At 39.8% G+C, this 24,842-nt stretch overlaps 1 protein-coding gene across 2 annotated transcripts in view; it reads right to left on the minus strand.

The window, feature by feature from the left end:
* mgmt (O-6-methylguanine-DNA methyltransferase) overlaps positions 1-24,842 on the minus strand; it is a 422,602-nt gene that overhangs the window by 184,468 nt on the left and 213,292 nt on the right. For both annotated transcript variants that reach the window (XM_060842420.1, XM_060842421.1), the window contains one exon: positions 7,962-8,122. In XM_060842420.1, the coding sequence (XP_060698403.1) occupies positions 7,962-8,122 (161 nt within the window). The remainder of the gene's footprint in view (positions 1-7,961; positions 8,123-24,842) is intronic.

Raw genomic sequence — 24,842 nt, forward strand, 5'->3', positions numbered from 1 at the left:
TAAGTATGAATTCTGTGGGGCTATGTTACATCCGAGCAGCATGTGAAGGATTCCTGACACCACACTGGCTTTTGTAATATAGAAGCATGTTGACAGCAACCTGATTATATTAATAAGAGGCCTCTGACTTATGTTTCACAGTCCTATTCTGAATGCAAACTCCGCATCGTTCAGCAAAATTTAACTGGTAGGTGTTTGGATGGTGGCAAATGGGTAAGAGATAGAGATATGGCATTAAGGAATTAGAATATTTTGTCTGTGTGGGTTTCCTGAGAGACAATGACAAGGAATAGGAAAGGTAGCCAGCAGGGCAAGTGGGTGCCAAAAAGAGGAATGCATACCAACGAGGGATAACAATTGAAAAGACACTAGGCAGCGGAGCTAAAGAAAAAAGCAAAAAAAAAGTCTGTGGCCATCTGAGAAGTTTGTGATTCAATTTCATCGAGACCCCAAAAGTAGGATGGTCAGGTCAAGAGACTGAAGATGATGCAGAGTAAATAGATGACTGTATCTTTGTTCGAATAATGGGTAGTGAGCATGTGGTTAAGGCTATATGATTATGATGTAAGAATTAGATGAAACTGGCACCTGAATGGACACTTACCTGGTGTCTCAGATGGGCTCTCTCACACAATTATTTATATCTACAGAAAAACAAAGAACTGTGGATTCTGGAAAGCAGAAACAAAACCAGAGATTGCTGGATAAACTGAGCAGGTCAGGTCGTATCTGTGGAGAGCAATCAGTAAATGTTTTGGGTTCAATCACTCTTCGTCAGAACTGATGAACTTTTTGCACTTCATGCGGAAGAACACAAAGATCCCTCTGCTGCATTTTTTGGAGTCTTTCCATTTAAGTAATGACCAGCCTTTTGAGTCTTCCTCATCCTGCCTATGCAGAGACTTTCTACGAACAGTTTTCAACCTGATTTGAATGAAACCTTATGTGCTAAAATGTACCTGTGCAACAATACCGTGTCTGACTCACCATGAGCAGCTCTACAGTAAGTGATGTGTGTTACATTATTTCTCAGATTAAGGAGAGTATACATTTTATTAAAGCACACTTCATAACTAACTGTAAGGAAAATATATGATTCTGCATTGATGTTAAATCATGTCCCTGCAGCAAATTTTAAAGACTGAGTGGGTCTAAGGTTTAATTTCTGCTGACCTGCAAGTCAACATTTTGACTTTTTCCTTCAGATTTTATGAAGACACTTAGAGGCTGCAGCGTTTATTGTCCATTTATCAAATTAGCACCTTAATGTCAAAGCTCATTCTGAGTTTTGGAAAGATTATGGACTGGAATAATCAAGAAAGTGAGCCATAGAGTCAGACAGCACATAAACAGACCCTTCAATCCAACTCATTTCCAAACTAAACTTGTCCTATCTGCATGCATTTGGTCCATATCCCTCTTTATTTTTCCTATTCATGAAGGTCTTTTAAATGTTGAATTACAGAGGAGGAAATACTGGATGTTTTGAAACACATAAAAGTGAATAAATCCACAGGACCTGATCAGGTGTACCCTAGAACTCTGTGGGAAGCTAGAGAGGTGATTGCTGGGCCCCTTGCTGAGATATTTGTGTCATTGATAGTCACAGGTGAGGTGCATGAAGACTGGAGGTTGGCTAACATGGTACCACGATTTAAGAAAGGTGGTAAGGACATGCCAGGGAACTACAGACCAGTGAGCCTGACAAGTTGTTGGAAGGAATCCTGAGGGACAGGATGTACGTATTTGAAAAGGAAAGGACTGATTAGGGAGAGTACATGGGAAATCTCACAAACTTGACTGAGTTTTTTTGAAGAAGTAACAAAGAGAATTGATGAGGGCAGAACAGTGAATGAGATCTATGTGGACTTCAGTAAGGTGTTTGACAAGGTTCCCCATGGGAGACTGTTTAGCAAGTTTAGATTTCATGGAATACAGGGAGAACTAGCCATTTGGATACAGAATTGGTCAAAGGTAGAAGATAGAGGGTGATGTCGGAGGGTTGTTTTTCAGACTGGAGGCCTGCGACCAGTGGAATACCACAAGGATCAGTGCTGGATTCATTGCTTTTTGTCATTTATATAAATGATTTGGATGTGAACATAAGAGATATAGATAGTACGTTTACAGATGACACCAATATTGGAGGTGTAGTGGACAGTGAAGATTACCTCAGATCACAATGGGATCTTGACCAGATAGGCCAATGGGCTAAGGAGTGGCAGATGGACTTTAATTTAGATAAATGCGAGGTGCTGCATTTTGGGAAAGCAAATGGGTGGCACGGTGGCACAGTGGTTAGCACTGCTGCCTCACAGCGCCTGAGACCCGGGTTCAATTCCCGACTCAGGCGATTGACCGTGTGGAGTTTGCACGTTCTCCTCGTATCTGTGTGGGTTTCCTCCAGGTGCTCCGGTTTCCTCCCACAGTCCAAAGATGTGCGGGTCAGGTGAATCGGCCGTGCTAAATTGCCCGTAGTGTTAGGTAAGGGGTAAATGTAGGGATATGGGTGGGTTGCGCTTTGGCGGGTCGGTGTGGACTTGTTGGACCGAAAGGCCTGTTTCCACACTGTAAGTAATCTAAGTAATCTAATCTAATCAAACCTTAGCAGGACTTAATAGTAAGGTCCTCGGGAGTGTTGCTGAACAAAGAGACCTTGGAGTGCAGGTTCATAACTCCTTGAAAGTAGAATCACAGGTAGATAGGATAGTGAAGGAGGCGTTTGGTGTGCTTTCCTTTATTAGTCAGAGTATTGAGTACAGGAGTTGGGAGACCACGTTGCGGCTGTACAGGACTTTGGTTAGGCCACTTTTGGAATATTGTGTGCAATTCTGGTCTCCTTCTTATCGCAAGGATGTTGTGAAACTTGAAAGGGTTCAGAAAAGATTGACAAGGATGTTGTTAGGGTTGGCGGATTTGAGCTATAGGGAGAGGCTCAATAGGCTGGGGCTGTTTTCTCTGGAGCATCGGAGGCTGAGGGGTGACCTTACAGAGGTTTATAGGGACATGGATAGGACAAATAGACAAGGACTTTTCCCTAGAATGGGCGAATCCAGAACTAGACGGCATAGGTCTAGGGTGAAAGGGGAAAGGTACAAAAGAGACCTAAGGGGCAGCTTTTTCATGCAGAGGGTGGGACGTACATGGAATGAGCTGCCAGAGGAAGTGGTGGAGGCTCGTGCAATTGCAACATTTAAAAGGCATCTGGATTGGTATCTGAATGGGAAGGGTTTGGAGGGATATGGACCGGGTGCTGGCAGGTGATTCTAGATTGGGTTGGGCTATCTGGTCAGCATGGATGAGTTGGACCAAAGGGTCTGTTTCTGTGCTCTATATCTCTATGTCTCTATCTATGCACTACCCTCTGTGTGAAAAAGTTGCCTTCAGGCGTCACAAAGTCAGTCCTTTTTTTTCTAAAAGCTGTTCCTTAGCTCAACGAGACTCTGTCCTTGATTTTTTTTCAGAGGGACAATAAACTGGGCCAGGCTCTGATCAGTCTGGTTTGGTACAGAGATGAAAAGGATTTTAGGAGGCCTTTTGTTTATATGTAAACAGATGAGACTTAAGGCAAAAGTGAGGACTGCAGATGCTGGAAACCAGAGTTTAGATTAGAGTGGTGCTGGAAAAGCACAGCAGGTCAGGCAGCATCCGATGAGCAGGAAAATCAACGTTTTGGGCAAAAGTCCTTCATCAGGAAGGAAGCCTCCAGAGTGGAAGGATAAATGGGGGAAAGGGGGTGGGGCTGTGAAGAAGGTAGCAAACATCTAAACAGATAAGACATCAGGCCAAAGCGGTCATGTTTTAGATGTGACCTGTATAATGAAAGGGGAGTGGTCAGCTCTCTAGCTGAGCTGGGCAGTTTTAGTTCAGACTTAAACTGCGAAGTTCAACAGGGAGCTGTGTGGAAACTCTATCTCTTTTCTGCCTCTCAACTTCAACCTGTAAGCATGTGTTCCATTTATACTGGTTTTCAAAGGGAGTTTGCTTATTGGAAATGTTGTAAGTTCAGAACTGCATAATTAAGTCTCATTGGATCGGTTGAATTCTGTAGGGGTTCTTTATTCTGTTCTTTGCGTTCATTATGTAATTTTGTGAATACATTTTTGTCGGTTTTAAAATCTAGTAGCATCCAAGGAATAGGAAATTCGACGTTTCAGGCATAAGCCCTTCATCAGGGCTTATGCCTGAAACGTCGAATTTCCTGTTCCTTGGATGCTGCCTAACCTGCTGTGCTTTAACCAGCAACACATTTTCAGCTGTGATCTCCAGCATCTGCAGACCTAATTTTTTACCCTTTAAAATCTAGTAGTCAACCTTGCTAACGTACTCTGGGTAATTTTCACTGTACACTTACCAAACCAAATTGCAAAGTTATGGTATGGGGCTGCCTGCTTAAGAATGTTTTGAGTGGTCTGGCTTAGTCCATACCACAGGCCCCTTTTAAATCTTTCCCCTCTCCTCTTAACACTATGTCCTCTAGTTTTGAACTCGCCTATGCTCGGGGAAAGACCTTTGCTATTCACCTTATCCGTGCCCTCATGATTTCATCAACCTCGATAAAGTCACCCCTTAACTTCCTAAGCTCCAGTGGAAAAAGTTCCAACCCTATCACTCCTGTCCTTATAACTCAAACCCTCCCATCCCAGTAACACCCTTGTAAATCTCTTCTGCACTCTTTCCAATTTAATAACATCCTTCCTATAGCAGGACAACCAGAACTGCATTCCAAAAGTGGCCTCACCTATGTCTTATATAGTTGCAACATGATGTCTCAACTCCTGTATTCGACGCTCCGACCAATTAAGGCAAGCATACCAAACGCTTTCTCCACAACACTGCCCAATTCTGATGCCACTTTCAAAGAACTAGGTCTCTGAAATAACTGCACAGAGGCAAATATCCCATCACCAGTCACCCTTCATTTACTTAATTCACATACACTGGCTGAGGCCAGCCAGCTCAGAGTCAATTCTCAATTGAGGAGATTCTAATCTCCTGGTTATACTTTTTTTTTTAAACACACTGTATCTTTGGCCCACACACTGAGGCCCAATCCAAGGCCTATCCACTGAAATAACAGCACAAGTCACCCCTCATTCATGACTGCATCAGTACACTGACATTGGCCAGCCAGCTCAAAGTCAGTCACCTGAACTGAGGAGATCCTAATCTCTCAGTAGATCGCAGTCCTGCAGCAAACAACCAAAGGACAGTGCATAAAAATGAACCCAAAGGGCAGCACCCCTAGTGAAACTAGCCTTTGCCAGGGACACACAAAACACATCTCCTGGTTATATGTGTATATATATATTTTTATCTGTTAATTTTTTTTAACTGTGGAGATTCAAAATCTCCTGGTTATATTGGTCAGCCAGGACTTTTCTGATTGGCTTAGGTTAACAACCCCAATCAATGGCTTTGTAGTTAATGAGGTCACCTTGGTTCCAATTACTGCAGTCTCTCTTTTCGACAACACACCCCAGGGCCTTACCTGCGCTGGTTAGTCTTACCAAAATTAAATGCAATCTGCTGCTCATCATCCCAATGGCCCAGCTGAGGTTTAAATTCAGAGGTGAAAACTTTTCTATTTGAGGATTTGCATGGTTAGAAGCAAATAAAAGTCAGTTGGAACATGGGTGATGACTGAGAGGAAATTGGTGCCAATAAGGATACGACCTGCAGCATTTTAGTTTTGCTGAAGTTTAGAGGGTGGAGATAGCCATGACAATATTCCAGGCATGAAGGAAGATTTCAGCACAGGGTTGAACAATGTTCCCTCTGACCCGCCACAGAGCTGTGTGCACACTCAGCCACTCCAACAGTGATTGCCCGATTATTGGCTTGTCAACATGGACCACAGCAGTAACTGCCCCTTGTGGAAGTCCTTGCTGCACATGAACTTCAGAGGTTCGCACAAAAGCAAAAAAGGTAAAGGGAAAGCTGGAGTGAAATGTGTTCTCTTCTTACGAGAGAAGAAAAGGAGTCTGTGGCTCAGCTCAATTCAGAGACAAGTAGCACAAAGGATATGAATGGCTCAGTTTCGCTTTAGAATGTCACTAGATGAATTGTTGGCAAGAGTATTTGAAATTGCGTCTGAAATAATTTGGTTATTTCAAAGTTCAGGGGAATAAAGCAGATCTGATAAGCCAGACAAAATAGAAGGATAAAGAGATTTGGTAGTCAGGTAGAGTTGGATAGCTAGTGGAACCTGCACCATGTTGCCGATGATAGATCATTGGGGAGCTCTGGAGATAACTGTAGAGAAAGCAGTGTGAATACTAAACCAATTATGGCTTTCTTTGGATAGATCTGAGCGAAACCCAGCAAGGGTCATTCCATCATCATCACTGGAAGTCCCTCACAGACATCAATGATTCTTTTCCATTCTTAGGGTGAATCCATAGGTGGCTGTACAGACTGATGCAGCTTCTGCAGGCTCTTGGAGCAGAAGGTGGTCTTAGGAAGGGGTGGGTGGGGTATTGGTATGGCAGCATGCACCTTATGCTGTTTTTGCCCAGGCTTCCGCTTTTTCCTGATGGCAGATCGTGAGGGGTTTGACACCTTCATGAATACTTTAGATGGTCTGGGGCTAGTAATTCCCAGGTGTCTGTAGTAATGCCAGACTTCGCCAGTGAGGCCCTGAGGGTATCCCTGAAGAGCTTCCTCTGTCCATCTGGGGCTCGGCCTCCATTTCTGAGCTGGGAGTAGAGTACCTGCTTGGGGAGTCTTGTGTGGATCATACGGATGCAAGAAGTTCAATATTGAGGCAAAAACCTGAAAAAACATCTTCATACAGCCAACCCATCTCCACAAACCTAGCGACCCTCAGCGGCACTGAATTGCAGGATCTCACCAGCCTCTAGTCTGCCCTCAAGTCCAAGATCAGGAATACCTGTAATAAACTGGCCGATCATTCAACCAGGAAACTTCAAGGATGTTTTAAAAAAAACGATCAAGGGCCATCCCACTGAGCTCGATTTGGGACAAAAGGCATTGGAGGAAGATGGTGGACTCATTATGATGACACTTGCAAGGAAGTTTAAAAGATTGTGGAAGGATAATGTACCTTGAGTAGTCTCTATCCTCTCAAGTGCATAACAAAGTCACATACCATGAAAGCATGAAGGCGATCAGTAAGTTGTGAACAACCTACATATAAACAATGCCAATAGAACACAATGTTTAATGTCAGAGATTAAATGTTAGTTTGACAGTGTCCAGGCATATGCTTATTCTAGTCAGAGTTTCACTCTAACTCACAGACCATCAACTCCCTACTGATTACACATTCTCCACACACATATGACCAGCCAGGTTCTCACCCAATTATCCCTCAATTAACATAAAACCATCACCTATTCCCTAATTCCATTTGGCCTCAGGCATCCCTGCCAGACCCTACTAGATAATAACACACAGCTTTATGAAACTATATGAAAAGGGAATACAGATCAAAAGTATCGGTTCCTAGACTGTCTCTAATGAACAATTATGAAACATAAAACTGGGTAACAAGGGCTGACTAAGAAACTCTAACAGCATGTTTCATTTACAACATTGGGATTATGTGACAATCCAGTAGAATGTATTTTTTCTGTAAGGAACATGCAGATATTGGCAAAAGGACAATACAGGTCAACAATAAGCTCATTGAAAACTTTACAGCTATTCAGATGTGTTTACATTCAGACCTTTCAGTCTGCATATGTCAGGAGTAGAACTGCATCATTTTCAGCTCCCTTGCCAAAATATGTGCAACGTTGTGCCAAAACCAACAGAACCACTTGGAACAGTTAAAGAACCTTATCGTTCCTAAATACTTGATGTTATGTGCTGAGTCTCAAATTCACACAGGATAAAACACTCCATTATATTATTGTCAAGAAAACAGATATTCAATGCAAGTCAAAATTGTGAAAGTCAAAATATTATTACACAAATGCAACTAGACTGCAACAAACCTTTTTGAAAAATGGGATGGTGAAAGGCAGGGAGAGGAAGTTTTTCTGTTGTCCAAGGTTCAGAGAAATAGGCCTGAAGCCAGGTCATACAGTATTTCACTGGTTCTGTCATTTCCTCTTGGCTTTCACATACCTCACAAGTAAATGAGGCCATTCTTGTCCTGCAGAATCAAGCAATAACATTTCTTCAGTAAGTTTGGCATTTGTGAACTTTAAAATGGCTTCAACTGCATGGAAACAATCTTTTGTTACTTTTCAATTTGACAACCACATCTGAAGAGCAGTCTTCAAAATTGCACATGAATAATAGTTCCCTAATGATTAAAAAAACAATTACAACATACCGAGCATTCTAGTGAAAATTGATTCAAATGCTTGCTGCCTTATACATTCTCTTAATTTTTTTTCTATCAATGAACCCTGAGAGATTTGAACACAATTCATAATTTATGAAGACCAACTTACAATACTTGACTGTTGATTAATATGAAAGTTTATTTTCTATACTGTAGCAACACTGGTTGCATTCAACATGTCAAGTTACTTGTTCAGTGAAAGATAATTATTTATAGACATAGCTCCTTGAAACTATAATAAATCATCCACGTACATCTACTTCCAGGCATGGCCTCAAAATGAAGTCAGAATGAATAATTTTTAACATGTTGTGGACAGCTTCGAATACGATTCTTAAATGTAAACCTGCTTGTGATTTTTTCCACAACTCTCAACTTCACAATTTAGTTTAGATATTCCACTTCAATGAAGAAATACACGACCAGACAAACAGAAAATTGTGGGTTTCTTCTGTCTAATTCTACTTCTCAATTAGATATGTAATTTAAGACGTTTACAATATGTTGGAATTTAAAAACATTTGTAAGTATTCCTAACAATCAAATCATTAAAACGGGTTTCCTGTGATTAACTGATACCAAAAATTGTGTTTAATCAAGAAAATAAAACTGACTTCCTACTAATGGTGATAACTTACTAATTCCTGATGAAACGAGGATAGAAATATTAAGATAGAAAGTAATCATTGCTTACAATCTGTGGAATGTTTAAGTTGCTATAGCCCCCTAAGTGCTTATGATGAGCCCTCCTTAAAAGGGGAGGTCAAACTAATTTGTATCGGTGTGCTTGGAATAAATGTGAACTACTTTTTATTTGCGCGATTTACATGGCAGCTTAACTATGATTTGCACAAAGAAGTTTTCAGTTTGTATTAAATGGGCACATCACATGAAGTAAAACACAGAGCTGTACTTGGTCTTTATGTCACATCAGAAAACACTGTGAGACATCATGGAGATTCTGAGTTCACTTCACTTACACCCATCTGCATGGATGAACAACAAAATGAATTTAGCTAGAATTACATTAAACCCACCTCAGGAAATTGTATGTTTTTAACTCGGATTTAATCAGAATTAAGCACCATTTACATAGTACATTTAAATTGGAATTAAGGGCTGATTTAGATCAAATTAGAATTAAAAAGCACCATGTAAACAGGGCTTTGTATCAAGCTGTGTCATGTCATTGATTAACTTAATATATCTCAGGCAGCGCAAGGCAATAAAAAAGCCTATTGTTGGAATGTTACCTGGTTACTTCCCCCATCATGGTTCCTTATGTTAATTAAAATACCTTTGACCACACTGTTACATTTTAGTGAATCATCATTACGGTTAATTCAAACTCTTAATTCTCTGCAAACTATTTCAAATATGAATGTAAACACTTCCATCCAACAAATCATACAGCAGCTTTAGAACTCCAAATCATGCTAATGTGTATCTGCTGTGTTCATTATTCTCATTTGAATTATGTCAGCTACAAACAGACTGCAAAAACAAATTCAGTTCAGAAAATACATGAAATTTGTTTATATTGACTTAGAATTGTCCTAAATCAGCATTTATTATCAGAGATAAAAGGAATTGAAATGAACAAACCTTTAATCACCTTTGCAATGATTTACAGGACAGTCAATTAATCTACTGCCAATGCCACTCAGTTAGGGACGGCATAGTGGCTCAGTGGTTAGCACTGCTGCCTCACAGCACTAGCGACCGGAATTTGATTCCAGCCTTGGGCAACTGTCTGTATCGAGTTTGTACATTCTTCCCATGTCTGCACGGGTGTCCTCCAGGTACTCCAGTTTCCTCTCACAATCGAAAGATGCACAGGTTAGGTGAATTGGCCAAGCTAAATTGCCCATCATGTTCAGGGATGTGTAGATGAGGTGCATTAGTCAGGAGTAAATGTAGAGAAATTGGTCGAAAATGGGTCTGTGTGGATTACTGTTCAGAGGGTCACTGTGAACTTGTTGGGCCAAAGGGCCTATTTCCACACTATAGGGATTCTATGATTCAGTTTCTTTCCTATGGTAGCCAGTAAATAGTACATCAGACCATGAGTAGCTGTTCAGCCCATCATGCCTACCTTGCCATTTAATACAGTCATGGCTGATCAAACACTTCAATGTCTTTTACTCACCCCATCCCCTAACTCTGTACTTCACTGGTAGCCAAAAATCTATCAACATCCACTTCAAACGTCCTCAAAGCCTCCACAGCCCTCTGTGGTACAGAATTCAGAAGTTTCAGCTTGGACCCTAAGTGGCAGTCCCCTTATTTTAAATTGTAGCCCCCGGTTTTATACTCCCCAACTAGAGGAGACATCCTATTTGCATCAATCCTGTGTAGTCTTTTACTCTCATTCTTCTAAACCTGAGAGAATCCAGGGCTAGTCTGCTCAATTTCTCTTGACAGGGCATTCCAACCATGTCGGGAGCGAGTCTGGTAAACCTTCATTGCACTCCTGATATGACAATAATATCTTTGGTGAGACAAGGAGATCAAAACGCTACACTGTACTCAAGGTAGCGCCTAACCAAGCTCCTGAACAGTGGAAACAAACGTCACTATTCCTGTATTGAAGTCATTTTGCAATAAAGGCTAACATTCTATGAGCATTCCAAACAGCTTGCTGCACCTGCAAATTAGCGTCAGTGGCTTATTGACAAGGACACCTTTTGTACATCTACACTTTACAACCTCTTACCATTTCAGAAATTAGGGTGGTACGGTGGCTCAGTAGTTAGCATTGCTGCCTCACAGCACCAAGGACTTGGGTTTTAACCCAACCATGGGTGATTGTCTGTATGGAGCTTGCACGTTCTCCCTGTGTCTGTGTAGGTTTTCTCCAACAGTCCAAACATATGCAAGTTAGATGGATTTGTCATGCTAAATTGTCCACAGTATCACGGGATGTGCAGGTCAGGTGGGTTAGCCATGGGAAATGCAGGTTTACACAGACAGGGTAGGGGGGGGGGTTAGTTTGTTTTTTGGGGGGGGGGCTCTTCGGAGGGTCAGTATGGACTCAATGAGCCAAATAGGCCTGCTTCCATGCTGTAAGGATTCAATGATTCTGTGAGATACTTTGCTGATCTGTTTCTCCAACCAAAGTGGATAATCTCACATTTTTCCACATTATATTCCATTCGTTACATTCTTACTCAATACAATAGGAGAAAGTGAGGACTGCAGATGCTGGAGATCAGAGCTGAAAATGTGTTGCTGGAAAAGTGCAGCAGGTCAGGCAGCATCCAAGGAGCAGCAGAATCGACATTTCGGGCATGAGCCCTTCTTCAGGAATGAGGAGAGGAGAATCAGTACAGTGTCTTGATCCTGACTTCCAAGGCTTTTAGAAATATGAATGATTGCATGAGAATAAGTTTTCCTCAAGTAACCTTCATCTAAGTTGATGTATCTTGGCATGCTAACTGCACACGAGGCATAGATTGTTTCTGTTACAAATTTATTAACTAATGAATTATATTAATAAATAATCTCAACAGTTGAAGTGCCCCCTTATTTACTGTAAATTGGTTCATACAGTTTTATAAACAATACAAATTTATCTGTTACTAAATATGCCTGAAATTCCATGATATCTGCACAGAACATCAATCATTTATGATTATGCAGTAGTTAAAAATGTACTACTTCCTACTGGTCTTTTGTTATTGCCATCACTTGGTAACAGCAGGATTCTAGTAAAAGGTTCACTTAACATGATAAAACGTATTTTGGGGGTGAGTAAATTGACATAAGCATACTAAACATATGTCAATATATAATACTTAATTAAAGAACGAATACACAAATATTAAAAAAAATTAAAATAGTTGAGTTCATGCTTTCTTTTTGAAATGTTTTAATATGTATTCTCTTGCAAAAGAACATTTACCCATATCAATGAAAACAAAGATGTTAATGATTACTAACATCTGTTTACATTTACAAATAGCTTTTATTTGCCAAGTAATGGAACTGGTCAGTCTAAGTCTTACAGTCCTTTAATTATAATATCATGAAGGTTTTGGAATCCAATGTGGGTAGATTTTCATTCAGCACCCACTTGGAACTTGAAATTCAAGCTTTTGTACCTCAGGCCTCACTTGGTATGGTTAGGTTAGATAGCTGTCACTAACACCTAGGGGTTTATTAATAGGCAGAAATTAATTGTATGTAGACTGAATTAATGAGATGGAAAAACATGCATATTTCAGCTAATGCTGAGGGGAATGGCCTCTGTTGAAGCATCCTTAATGAAGCAGTCTGTCTAAAGCAATGATGTGCAGAACAGAACCCAGTGAATTAAAGTGCTCAGCTGATCATGTAGGTTGCAACTACTGTAAAAACTGCTGTGAAATGTAAACACCAGACAATGGTTTTAAGCAGAAAGTTGACCCCTGTTGCGCATTCTGCAGCCTGCTATCTACAGATTTATAAATAAATGATTAGATGTAAAATCTCTGGAGGATTTTTCTTTTCCACAGCAATTACAGGAGCAGATTATTACCATTCAAGTGCAGTTCCAGTTAAAGTTCATTGACTGGCAGGAATCATTCATTTCTGTCCTCATGCCTTAAGTCACTGTGACAGAAAAACTTTCAGCTAAGCATGTAGTAAACAAATTGTAACAAGGTAACTCAATATAAACATGTACTTTTGCTCTAGGAGAAAAAAGACAACAGAACTAGTATACCAAATGAGCAAAAAAAATTAATTCCTTTATAATATTTTCAGTCAAATTCAATATTCATTGTATAGTCACCTTTGTGAAGGTGTTATATGTTTCGTACAGTGCAAGGAAGCGTAAAATACTCCATTGCAGATGTCTGACAAATGAATGATCTGAATTTACATTTGCCAGTAAGATTACAAATGTTCAATTACCATGTGGTTTTTAGTTTTAAACACAGGATGTGCATTTTCTATGACACTCATCTTACAGTAACTACAAGTGTTCCATAATCATTTACAGCCAGTAACATGGCTATTGTAGTGATCAGGTTGAATGCTGCTTGTCTATTGTGGTTCGAAATTACACATTCTGAAAAAGGCCATGTACATGTATATGAAGTAGAATTCTCCTTCCATCACAGCACTTCCTTTGGGAACCCTCCAAAAAGCTTGTATAAATAGAAAAGAGGAGGATGCTTCTCATAGAAAATGTTATAATGAACCCCTATGTGTGAGGGGCAATTAGAAAGTCTTTTGAAAAGACCTTGTATACAAATATTTATTATGCACAGGAAATGATTGATACATACACCATAATGGCAAATAGATATAAGAAAACTTTCCATAATAAACTGATAGTATAATCTTCAGCACATGGCACAATAAATACTTTACACAGTGTTTGAGTCATCTTGGAACAGTTTCTAAATACTATAATCGTACTTCATATAATCTGCTTATATGTAAACATTCTAGAATTGGAATATACATTACTTGGATACTAGACCTGAGGAGCATGGGATGATAGGACTTGAAAATAAGCTCCCAACTTAACCTTGTTTATTTGGCTAATATTAGTCAGTGGTGTATGGATAGTTTCTATGTCATATACAAAGAGCCATCTCTACACTCAATACTATCAACTTGACATACAGTTAGCCTGCCAATCACATTCCATGTGCATGTAGACAAAACATAACCCACTACAATGAACGTGAGTACCAGTTGATTGATAGTAATGAGCTGATTGCCTTACCATCTCTTTACCACATTAAAACAGAAAAATAGCCCAGCTGATTAAGACAACTCTGCACTGGTTGGAGATTTACTGAAGCTTTGCAAATTGTAAGTAATAGGAGATGATCCTATCATCATATGTCAAAATTTGAATTGCCATTGTAAAATCATATTTTCAATTAAAATTTTATGTTAGCAGCCTCAAATCAAGATGACAATGGAATGCAAAAACCGTATTCCTTTATAGCAGGATCTACAGTTCAACTCATTAACTACAGACCGTTGGACAACTTAAATTGGTTTTAGATTTGGTTCAAATTCTTCACTTCTGATCTTAAAAAAAGCTATTTGCTTTCTGTCTCTACAGAGCTGCTGATTAAAAATGATTTCAATTGAATTGCCTCATGTTGTGATCTATAATCATTTTGAATAGTTGGAAAATATTACCACAGGTTAGAACTTCCATGGATTATGTTACAATAGTGGTAAATATGGACCGCCAAATTTTAACATTAAAACTGAGACCTTTCATAGAACATAGAACATTACAGTGCAGTACAGGCTCTTCGGCCCTCAATGTTGCGCCGCCTTGTCATACTAATCTGAAGCCCAACCCACTTACACAATTCCATATACGTCCATTTGCCTGTCCAATGATGAATTAAATGCACTTAAACTTGGCGAATCTACTACCGTTGCAGGCAAAGCATTCCATACCCTTACTATTCTCTGAGTAAAGAAACTACCTCTGACATCTGTCTTATACCTATCTCCCCTCACTTTAAAGTTGTGTCCCCTCGTGTTTGCCATCCCCATACTTGGAAAAAGGCTCTCCCTGTCCACGATATCTAACCCTCTGATTATCTTGTATGTCTCTATTAAGTCACCTCTCAACCTTCTTCTCTCTAACGAGAACAGCCTCAAGGCCCTCAGCCTTTCCTTGTAAGACATTCCTTCCATACCAGGCAACATCCTAGTAAATCTCCTCTGCACCCTTTCCAAAGCTTCCACATCCTTCTTATAATGCAGTGACCAGAACTGTACACAATACTCCAAATGTGGCCATACCAGAGCTTTGTACAGCTGCAGCATAACTTCCTGTTCCGGAACTCAATCCCTCTATTAATAAAGGCCAAAACACTGTATGCCTTCTTAACAACCCTATCAATCTGGATGGCAACTTTCAGGGATCAGTGTACATGGACACAGAGATCTCTCTGCTCACCTGCACTTCCAAGAATCCTACCATTAGCCCAGTACTTTGCATTCCGATTACTCCAGCCAAAGTGCATCACCTCACACTTATTCACATATAACTCCATTTGCCACCTCTCAGCCCAGCTCTGCATGCTATCTATGTCTCTCTGCAACCTACTACATCCTGCGTCACTATCCACAACTCCACCGACCTTAGTGTCGTCTGCAAATTTATTAACCCACCCTTCTAAGCCCTCATCCAGGTCATTTATAAAACAGCAGTGGACCCAACACCAACTCTCGCGGTACGCTGCTAGTTACTGGACACCAAGATGAACATGTACCATCAACTATAACTCTCTAAAATTTTTTGTTAAAAGAAAGAAACATTTATAGCTGCAGAGATAACCTGATCACAGAATTAAATAAGTTGTCTGCACTGAAATTAGCATTTCACATAAAGACTTTGTAACCAAACATATGCATCTGCATCAAGAAACTTATTTTCTTTTATTAGTTCACATCGTAGTTTCATATAAAAGGGAGATTAGATGATCACCTGCCAGTTCGACAATGTCGAACTTGGAAAGACAAGGGAGACAGAATCAAGATTACATATTAAGCTGTATTTCAATAGCTGCTGCTGAACAGGAAAGCTGAAAGAAGAAAACAGATTTTTAAGAAAGAATCAAAAAGATTTTTTCTTTCTCTCTCTCTCTCTCTCTCACACACACACACTCTCCCTTCCTGCCTGCTTTGCTCAAAAACTTAGAACAGCATCTGGTGAGAAACCAAACTGAGAAAACAACCAAAAACTCAAGGACATTTAGAAACTTCAACTCTGCTAAGGATACAAGTCAACAACTAAACAACTATGGGCATAACTTTGAAATAACCCAACATGTCAAAGATTCTAATGGACATTTAAAGGGTGAAACCTTTAGTTTTGCTTTAAGTACCTGACACACTCTCCATTAAACTTATTACTTGCACTCATGTAAGTGTTTGTTGTTGCATTTCAGTGTTTTTTCTCTCTCAAATTTAGCAGGTACTAAAATTTCTTTCTTATTCACCCAAGAAAATCTTGTCATTGGGTCCTTCATTTTGTTCTAGTAACTATATGTCTGTTTGTCATGAAATCCAGCTGTGTGCTGATAAGAAATAAAAATGTTGTTGCAACCAATCACGACAGGGTTGAAAGAGAGCAAAAAAATCCCCCTCCTCACCTAGCCATCGATGACAACTGTTCAAGCTGATTTAGAATCACAGAATCCTTATATTCGACCCATCAAGTCCACACCAAACCCCTCCCCCGCAAACAGCAGCCCACCCAGACCAAACCCCCTACTCTATTCCTGTAACAGTACATTTCCCATGGCTAAACCACCCTGGACAATATGGGCAATTTACCATGGCCAAACCATCTACCCTGTGCATCTGTAGACTGTGGGAGGAAATCAGAACATCCAGACAAAAACACTATGCACACACGGGGAGAATGTGAAAACTCCACACAGATAGTCACCCGTGGGTGAATCGAACCCAGGTCCCTGGTGCTGTGAGGCTGAAGTGCTCGCCTGGCATAATTAGCTTTATTTACAAGCATTATTTTGTTATAATTGTGGTAAATATTGACCACCAAATTTTAATGTATAACTAAGAGCTTTCATTGACTAAAATGACTTTCTTAAAAGAAAGAAATAATAATGCAGGAAATTTTTTCCGAACATTGGAGTACAAGATGATAAGGTAAGTAGCATACACTTCCTCATACATCTATTCCTTTCTCAGTACTAAGAATGGAATAAAACCTAAGTGCTCTGTAATGCTTGATAGCAGACCAGATATCTCATGTTCCAGGATAATAAGCTAATTAATCACAATGTACTCATCCTTAATAGCTCAGAATGCACTAAGATCTGAACACCACTGCATAAGAATATAAGCTTGCATGATTCCCATCTTTTATGGCAAGAATTTCTTCAGGACTTGAGGCAGACATACAATAGTTCTGAGAGTCAAAGAGATGAGTTGGGGCCCAATAGAATTGTGTTTCCACCTGGAAACTCAGACTAGGGGAATATCATCTAAGTTGGGGCACACAGCAGTTTCTTTCATCTCTTACAAGCTTGAAGTAGGAATAACAAGGCACGGTTCCAAGATGCAGACACATGCTAATATACCCATACTTCCACTGCCCTAACTAGATCAGCAAGAACTGAATTTCAGTATCCAACTGAGTGGATCGGCCTGCCAGAAGGTCTCCAGAAATATCACTAAGAGCACTTGAGTAAACAGACTTGCCGTCAAAGCTTTTCATCAGATGTACTCACAAGAACACCAAACATAAAGGGAACAATAATCTATGTTGTATGGGAAGTAGGTACTGATTAGTTGAAAAGTGGACTCTGATTGGGTCATGCATTGCTGTTGAAAATGCACTCCGAAACAGTTTAACTGCTAAACTTACGTCTAACTTTAAACCTGGCAAGTTGACCCTGAGCAGACATGGCATTGTTATGAGGAATGAAGCAAGGATTGGCTGCCCCTCTAAACTTTGGTTAAGATTAAAAACCACCGTAAATGGACATGTTCTTTCTGTCTGCATGGAAAGTACATATTTCAGCCTCAGTGTAAAAATGGTAGTTTAAAAAACTGCTATCAAGTTCAATGAAAGAACACCAATCGAGAGCAGTTCTGTCCAGGATGATGTTGAATTCTTAAGTATGCTGGTATTCAGGCAAGTTGTTAAAATTCATTATATCTTCTAAATTTGTGAGAAGATTTGTTGCCCGGGTGCTCGTTGTTGTGCCGACCTGTGCCAATCGCCTAAGCGCCACATACGAACAACTCCGGTTCCTGCACGAATGCCGAAAGAATTGAATCCTTCCACCATGCGTCAGATAGAGACCACCAGTCAACAACCCACAAGCCAGGGACACAGCCAGACAGAATGGATTCAGGATGATCCAAGTAATGATTACAGATGCACACAACAGATTACACAAATACAAACATGAAATTGCGCGCCAAAAAACGTTAATTTCAAAAACCAATCAGGAATGGACCCAGACTATAAAACAGGCCGTCACCATAGGACAGAACAGGACCACATATCGCAAAAAAGTGGCACTAAAAGAAAAAAATGGCCAAACTAACACACAACAGAGAGGTCACCACAACACATACCTGGGTTAGAAACCTCTCCCACAGACAGCTCACAGGCACGGAAGGAACAATACTGGCCAAGGGACTCAACTATAATCACAGGGACATCAAGACAACAGACTTCCTAGCAGCATTAGAATGCACACTCAGAAACAATGGACTGACAGAAGAGACACAACAACCAGTGAGACAAAGTATTGTACCCCTGATAACAAGGAAAAGACAAACACACAACCTCAACACCAAGGAGAGAGAAGCACTAAAAACACTAAGAAATGATAAGAACATAATCATACAACCAGCAGGCAAAGGCAGAATGATGGTCATCCTGGGCAAAGCAGAGAACATTCAGAAAGCGCAACAATTACTTGCAGATACCAACACCAACAAAAGAGAGAGTTTGACCCTACCCCACAGCTCACCAATTGGATAAACAACACACTGAGGAACCTGCAAAAAAACGGACAGATAACCAGGTTTGACCTACACAGAATGAAACCTGAAAGCAATACCACCCCCAGATTCTATGGACTACCTAAAGTGCACAAACCAGACATCCCACTCAGACCCATCGTATCGCTACCAGGAACACCATCACACAAACTGCCTCAAGAACTACAACAGAAACAGAAACACCTGATCAGCGGATCCAGACACTCTATATAGTCAACACAGGAATTCTTAGACATCATCAGAAATATACATATAGACAAGGAAGAAACTATGGTCTCATTCAATGTAACAGCACTGTTAACCTCTATCGACAAAACCCTAGCCAAGGAAACAATAGCCAACCTGCTGGACATACAGAACCGACAACAAGACAGGGAACCTATCAACAAAGACTGCATACTCAAACTACTGGACCTGTGCCTCACAACATACTTCACATTCAACAACCAACTATATGAACAAATCAACAGCACATCCATGGGCTCACCTATCTCTGGACTCATAGCAGAAGCTATAATGCAAAGATTAGAACAAACAGTCTTACCGCAAATTCAACCCAAGATATGAAGATGACACCTTTGTATTCATTAAAAACACAGAAATAGAGAACACACACCGGATCATCAATACCACACTCCCAGGAATCCGATTCACTACAGAGGAAGAAAAGGACACCCAACTCCCATTTCAAGACGTGATGGTACAGAGAACACTGAACGGAGAATTCACCACAAAGGTACACAGGAAAACCACAAACACAGACCAAGTCCTGAACTACGAAAGCAACCCCCCCAACACACACAAAAGAAGTTGCATCAAGACACTGTTCAAAAGGGCCACAACACACTGCAGTACACCAGAACTGCAAAAAGAGAAAGAAGAACACCTCTACAATGTATTTGCCAAAAGTGGATACCCCCGCAATTTCATCAACAGATGCCTAAGGGAAAGACAATGGAATGAGGCCATGCCAAAAGCCAAAGGACTAGCCACATTACCATACATCAAGAACATTTCTGAACTGACAGCCAGACTACTACGACCACTAGGACTCATAACAGCACACAAACCAACAGCCACTCCCAGACAACAACTCACTAGGACAAAGGATCCGATACCCAACATGAGCAAAACCAATGTAGTGTACAAAATCCCATGCAAGGACTGCACAAAACACTACATAGGACAAACAGGAAGACAGCTAACGATCCATATCCATGAACACCAACTAGCCACAAAACAACATAACCAGCTATCCTTAGTAGCCACACACACAGATGACAAGCAACATGAGTTCGACTGGGCCAACACTACTATTATAGGACAAGCCAAACAGAGAACAGCCAGGGAATTCCTAGAGGCAAGGCACTCATCCACAGATTCTATCAACAAACACATCGACCTGGACCCAATATACAGAAGCGCTTCACAGGAGGCTCCCAAGCACTGAGGATGTCACCTAGACAGGGGACGAAATGTCTGCAACACAAATTCCCAGCTCAACGAACAGAACCACAACATTCATTATACCTTTTGACTTAAAGCTTGTGGATGGTGGAGAGCTAGTAAGGGATCAAGAGTTGAACCACCCATTGCATTGAGACAGAAATGCAGGGAAATCTATTGTGAGTTATATTTAGAGTAATTGTACTGAATGCTTTTTCTTGATCATGTCATCTGGTCAATACAGAACAGCCTGTAAACATCATCCCCTTAAACAAAATCATATTGTTGTATATATTTAACTTTTATAGATTCCAGTCAAGGTTACACAAATCTACTTCACATACTTGGCTGAGGACTATACACAGTTACAATGCTACCAAGTTTCTATTACCTGCATGATGTGTCAATTTGCCGCGGCTTCATCATATTTCTATTTGCACCAATAAATGTGAACATTTAATATATTTCTACCCTCCGAGATCCTACCACATGAGGCTAGCTCCTCTGAATCCTGATTAGCTTCTTGACCCTTTGTATCAGTCATCATGTAGAATTGCTACTTTATTTCATATCGCGGCTTTACGGTCTTCTTTTTGTCAAACATAACTGGATTGTCTAGAAGGAGGGTTCATTTGCATTGAGCTATGAGAGATATCAACAGTGAATGAACACATTGGCTTTATGGAATTATTTTCAGACACTGGGCCTGATTTTAACCAATTCAAGACATAGCTGCTTGCGCATGTGTTAAAACTGGGCTCAGGCAAGTCTTTCTGCATTGACACTAATTACTTGGACATCTAATATTAGCAACTAGTTCAATGGAGCCCAAGAAATTCTTCTCCACCTCTAATTCCTCATTATGTTCTTTTACTTATAATCCAAAATTTGTGCCATCTTTGTTTACTGATTGCTGGAAATGTGTTGCTGGTTAAAGCACAGCAGGTTAGGCAGCATCTCAGGAATAGGGAATTCGACGTTTCGAGCATAAGCCCTTCATCAGGAATATTCCTGATGAAGGGCTTATGCTCGAAACGTCGAATTCCCTATTCCTGAGATGCTGCCTAACCTGCTGTGCTTTAACCAGCAACACATTTTCAGCTGTGATCTCCAGCATCTGCAGACCTCATTTTTTACTACTGATTACTGGAAGCAATTTCTCACAATTCAACTCTCACAGACTTTTAGAATTTAGAAACCTCTATTTGATCTGCATTTGCATTTCTTCGTTCTCGTGAAATCAGCTCAATCTTTCAGACTTTCTTTAGAATGGCTATTTTCAATTGCGATAATAATTTTAGTGAATCTTCAGCATAATTTGACCACACCATGGAGTGCAGAACTGACTAAAGTTCTAACTAACTCAATGTTGCTGATGGCATTGCTTGATTCAATGTCTCTTTATATTTAAATATGGACTATATTTACAGTTTTATTATTTGAGATATGGTTTAATCTGGGAAGGATTTATTTATAGCCATTCCTAGATGCCACAAGATGATGGAGGTGGATCTTCTTGAATTATTGTACTCTTTATGCTGACAGCACTAATGAAAGAATTTGAAGAACTGGACTCATTAACAACAATAAAGTGATGGTAACGCGTGTACAAATTAGAATGGTCTGTAAATTGGAATGAAATGTTTAATTTATGATGGCCCATTATCTTCTTGCATTTGTTCTTTTTGGTGCAGAGATGGAAACGCAACAGAAGAAGGTGCAATGAGTTGCTTCAATAATGTGACAATGTCAAGGGCAATTATTCTGATCTCCCTTTTGACATTACCTCCCTTTGTCCAAATCTGGACCAAACATGTGACAAGGTCTGAAGCCAGAAAATTTGAAGAGGGTCAGGAATATGCTGCCGAATTCACCCTATGTTTTATGAATAAGGAATCCCTGATCAATCCCTTGTTGTACCAACATTCTACACTGAGGGACACATCCAGCAGTGGACAGACACACTCACATCTGAGAAGTGCCTGTTTTGGTCATCAGCATCAGAAAGACAAATACTTTGTTCCACAACGTGACCACATCATCATCTATTAGCATTGACAATGTGGTGCTGGAAGTTCCAAATAGGTACCACAATCACCAGAAATCTGCACTTGATGTTGAAATTAACGTACACATTGACAATGTTTAGCACAGAATTGACCAGCAAGGCACAGCCATTGCCTTACATGATGGAAGACTACCATCTATCAATCTCCCATATTATTGAGGAGATGCCATTCTCATTGCTGCAGCGCTTACTTCTGGCACATAGCCATGGTCCATAATCCACTGTGTGCACTGATCCAGCATTTCCACCTTGAAATGCTTTACCTCGACTACCTTCACTTCAGTAAGCCATGAACTAGAGTCGACAGCTGGCTACTCTATCACTTGCCCACAAATATATAACTGCACACTGGTATTTTTATTTAATCTCATTTTTGTTTTTTATTTTTTCACCTACTTCTCCTTAAACCTTGACAAACTGTACACTAAAATATGGTCAAAATCCTTCCTCAGTCTCCAAAAACTGTTGTTTTCTCATTTTGACACTTCCTTTTTGTTCACAGCTATTTGCTTTTCCTCCATGTTGCAATTTTCCAATCCCATTAATAGAATATTTCCTGTTGATATTAAATGTGCATCTGGAGCTACAGTTAAATAGAATAATAATCTGTGCACATAAAAATCATGCACAATAGTACATTTCATTCTGTAGTGATCTCTTTTTTTTAATCACTTGATACTAAACTGCTGACATCTTAGAAATCAGTTCTAATGTACCTGCAAGACTTAACGGAGTGAAGAAGGTAGATTTTTACTCCCAGGTGACACCTTGGCTAAGTATTAGAAATCCCATCCAAAGCAGCACCAATGGGAATTAGCCAATTTGAAATATTTTGCCTCATTAGCATGGCCTAAACAATGACAGGAAACAGTTGTCCATTGTTAAATTTTGGCAAGTTAAAGTCCCTGCCAGGGATTACCTGAGGGCACAGATAGTAAGCAAGATAAATACATCAAACAAGTGAAGTAGACAGAGCATAGGAAGGCTTCCTTGTGAAGTTCTCAGGAGTGCTTCTATTAGGAAACATCAAATGAAGTTTAAATACCTATATTACTGCTGATTTTCAGACTCCTATACAGCTCCAATAAACTTTGTTTTAATGGAAAACCACCACTGCTATCTTATTCAAACCTCAGGATAAAGTAGCAATCTGTCCTTTCAATGCCTAAGAGTCCAATTTGTATATTTAAGGAAGGATCCTGTTGATTTCCGGCATGTGTCCTTGCCACCTGCAATTTAAAATTGCACTTGTCCAGACTGGAGCTAGAACACAGTATAAAAGCATCTCATTCCATTTTAATTGACCTCCTGCCTGGTTCTGCCATCAAAATCGACTACACATTTTTTTTATTTTTAACAGCACAGTCATGGTCTACTGGCCCATTGCACTGCTGTTGAATGTCTGAGTTATCCACTAAATTTCCGTTTGTTCAAAATTTATTTTTCCAAATATTTATCAACTTCATTTTCTAAAGCTGTGATGAATTCTGCTCCCACCACTGGGTCTGATCAGGCACTCCATTTCCTAATGATCCTCTGGAGGGGAAGAAAAGTCTTCTAATCTCTCCTTTTATTCTTTTGGAAATGATCATTAATTGATGCCCTTAGTTACTAAGTCACTTACAGAGTAAATATTTATTTCTTTATTTGCTAATCAAAAGCCATTATAATATTAAACAGCTCCTTCAAATAATCTTCTCTATTCTACTGCAAAAATCTCCCCACATCCCACCTTTCTTCAGTTTCATTTCATAATTAAATAGCATAACCCAGACTTCATCCTCAAAATTAAAGATTTGAATTAGCCTAAAATGTAAATGATTACACTCTTTCCAGTTTGGTTTCTTTGTTCTATTTTCACTCAAGAGACATTGTAAACCCAGAAATAAATTCTAAATAATTGATATTCTTGACACTTCTGCTAAGTGAACAATTGGACTTTTCAGTGATGTTTATTTGCATTAACATCAGACTATGGAAATAGGGATAGCATGCCTGCAACTTAAGGTCAATATATGCATCTGAAATTTCCAATTAAAAATAAAAACTGTTCTGCTCATTACTGGTGTTTTATTTGATCAGACGTACTTTGAGAGAGCTGAAAACATATATACATCCTCCAAAAAAACCCACAACATTAATCAGCCATAAAACAAATGCTTCACAGTACATTTATAAACTACTTAAAGAGGTGACAATAAAGTAACAAGTTCTTTAACTTCAAAACCATAAATCATCTGATTTGGTTCACTATTTGCATCTTTAAAAACATGCATGAACACACTTGTAGCATTATTCACACATTGCTGTATTAAACCACTGCTTCTATTATGCTCAACATTATGCTAAAATGTTGAGGAATATTTGAAAATTGTAGGATCTTTGAGAAGTAATATTAATGAAGAAATGAACAGGAGTCCCAAATGCTAACCTCACAGCCAGAATAATCAGTCAAATAGATCAGAATAATGTCTACATGGTTGATGGTAGAAA

This window comes from Hemiscyllium ocellatum, chromosome 22, assembly GCF_020745735.1.
Source record: "Hemiscyllium ocellatum isolate sHemOce1 chromosome 22, sHemOce1.pat.X.cur, whole genome shotgun sequence".
In the NCBI taxonomy this organism is placed as follows: domain Eukaryota; kingdom Metazoa; phylum Chordata; class Chondrichthyes; order Orectolobiformes; family Hemiscylliidae; genus Hemiscyllium; species Hemiscyllium ocellatum.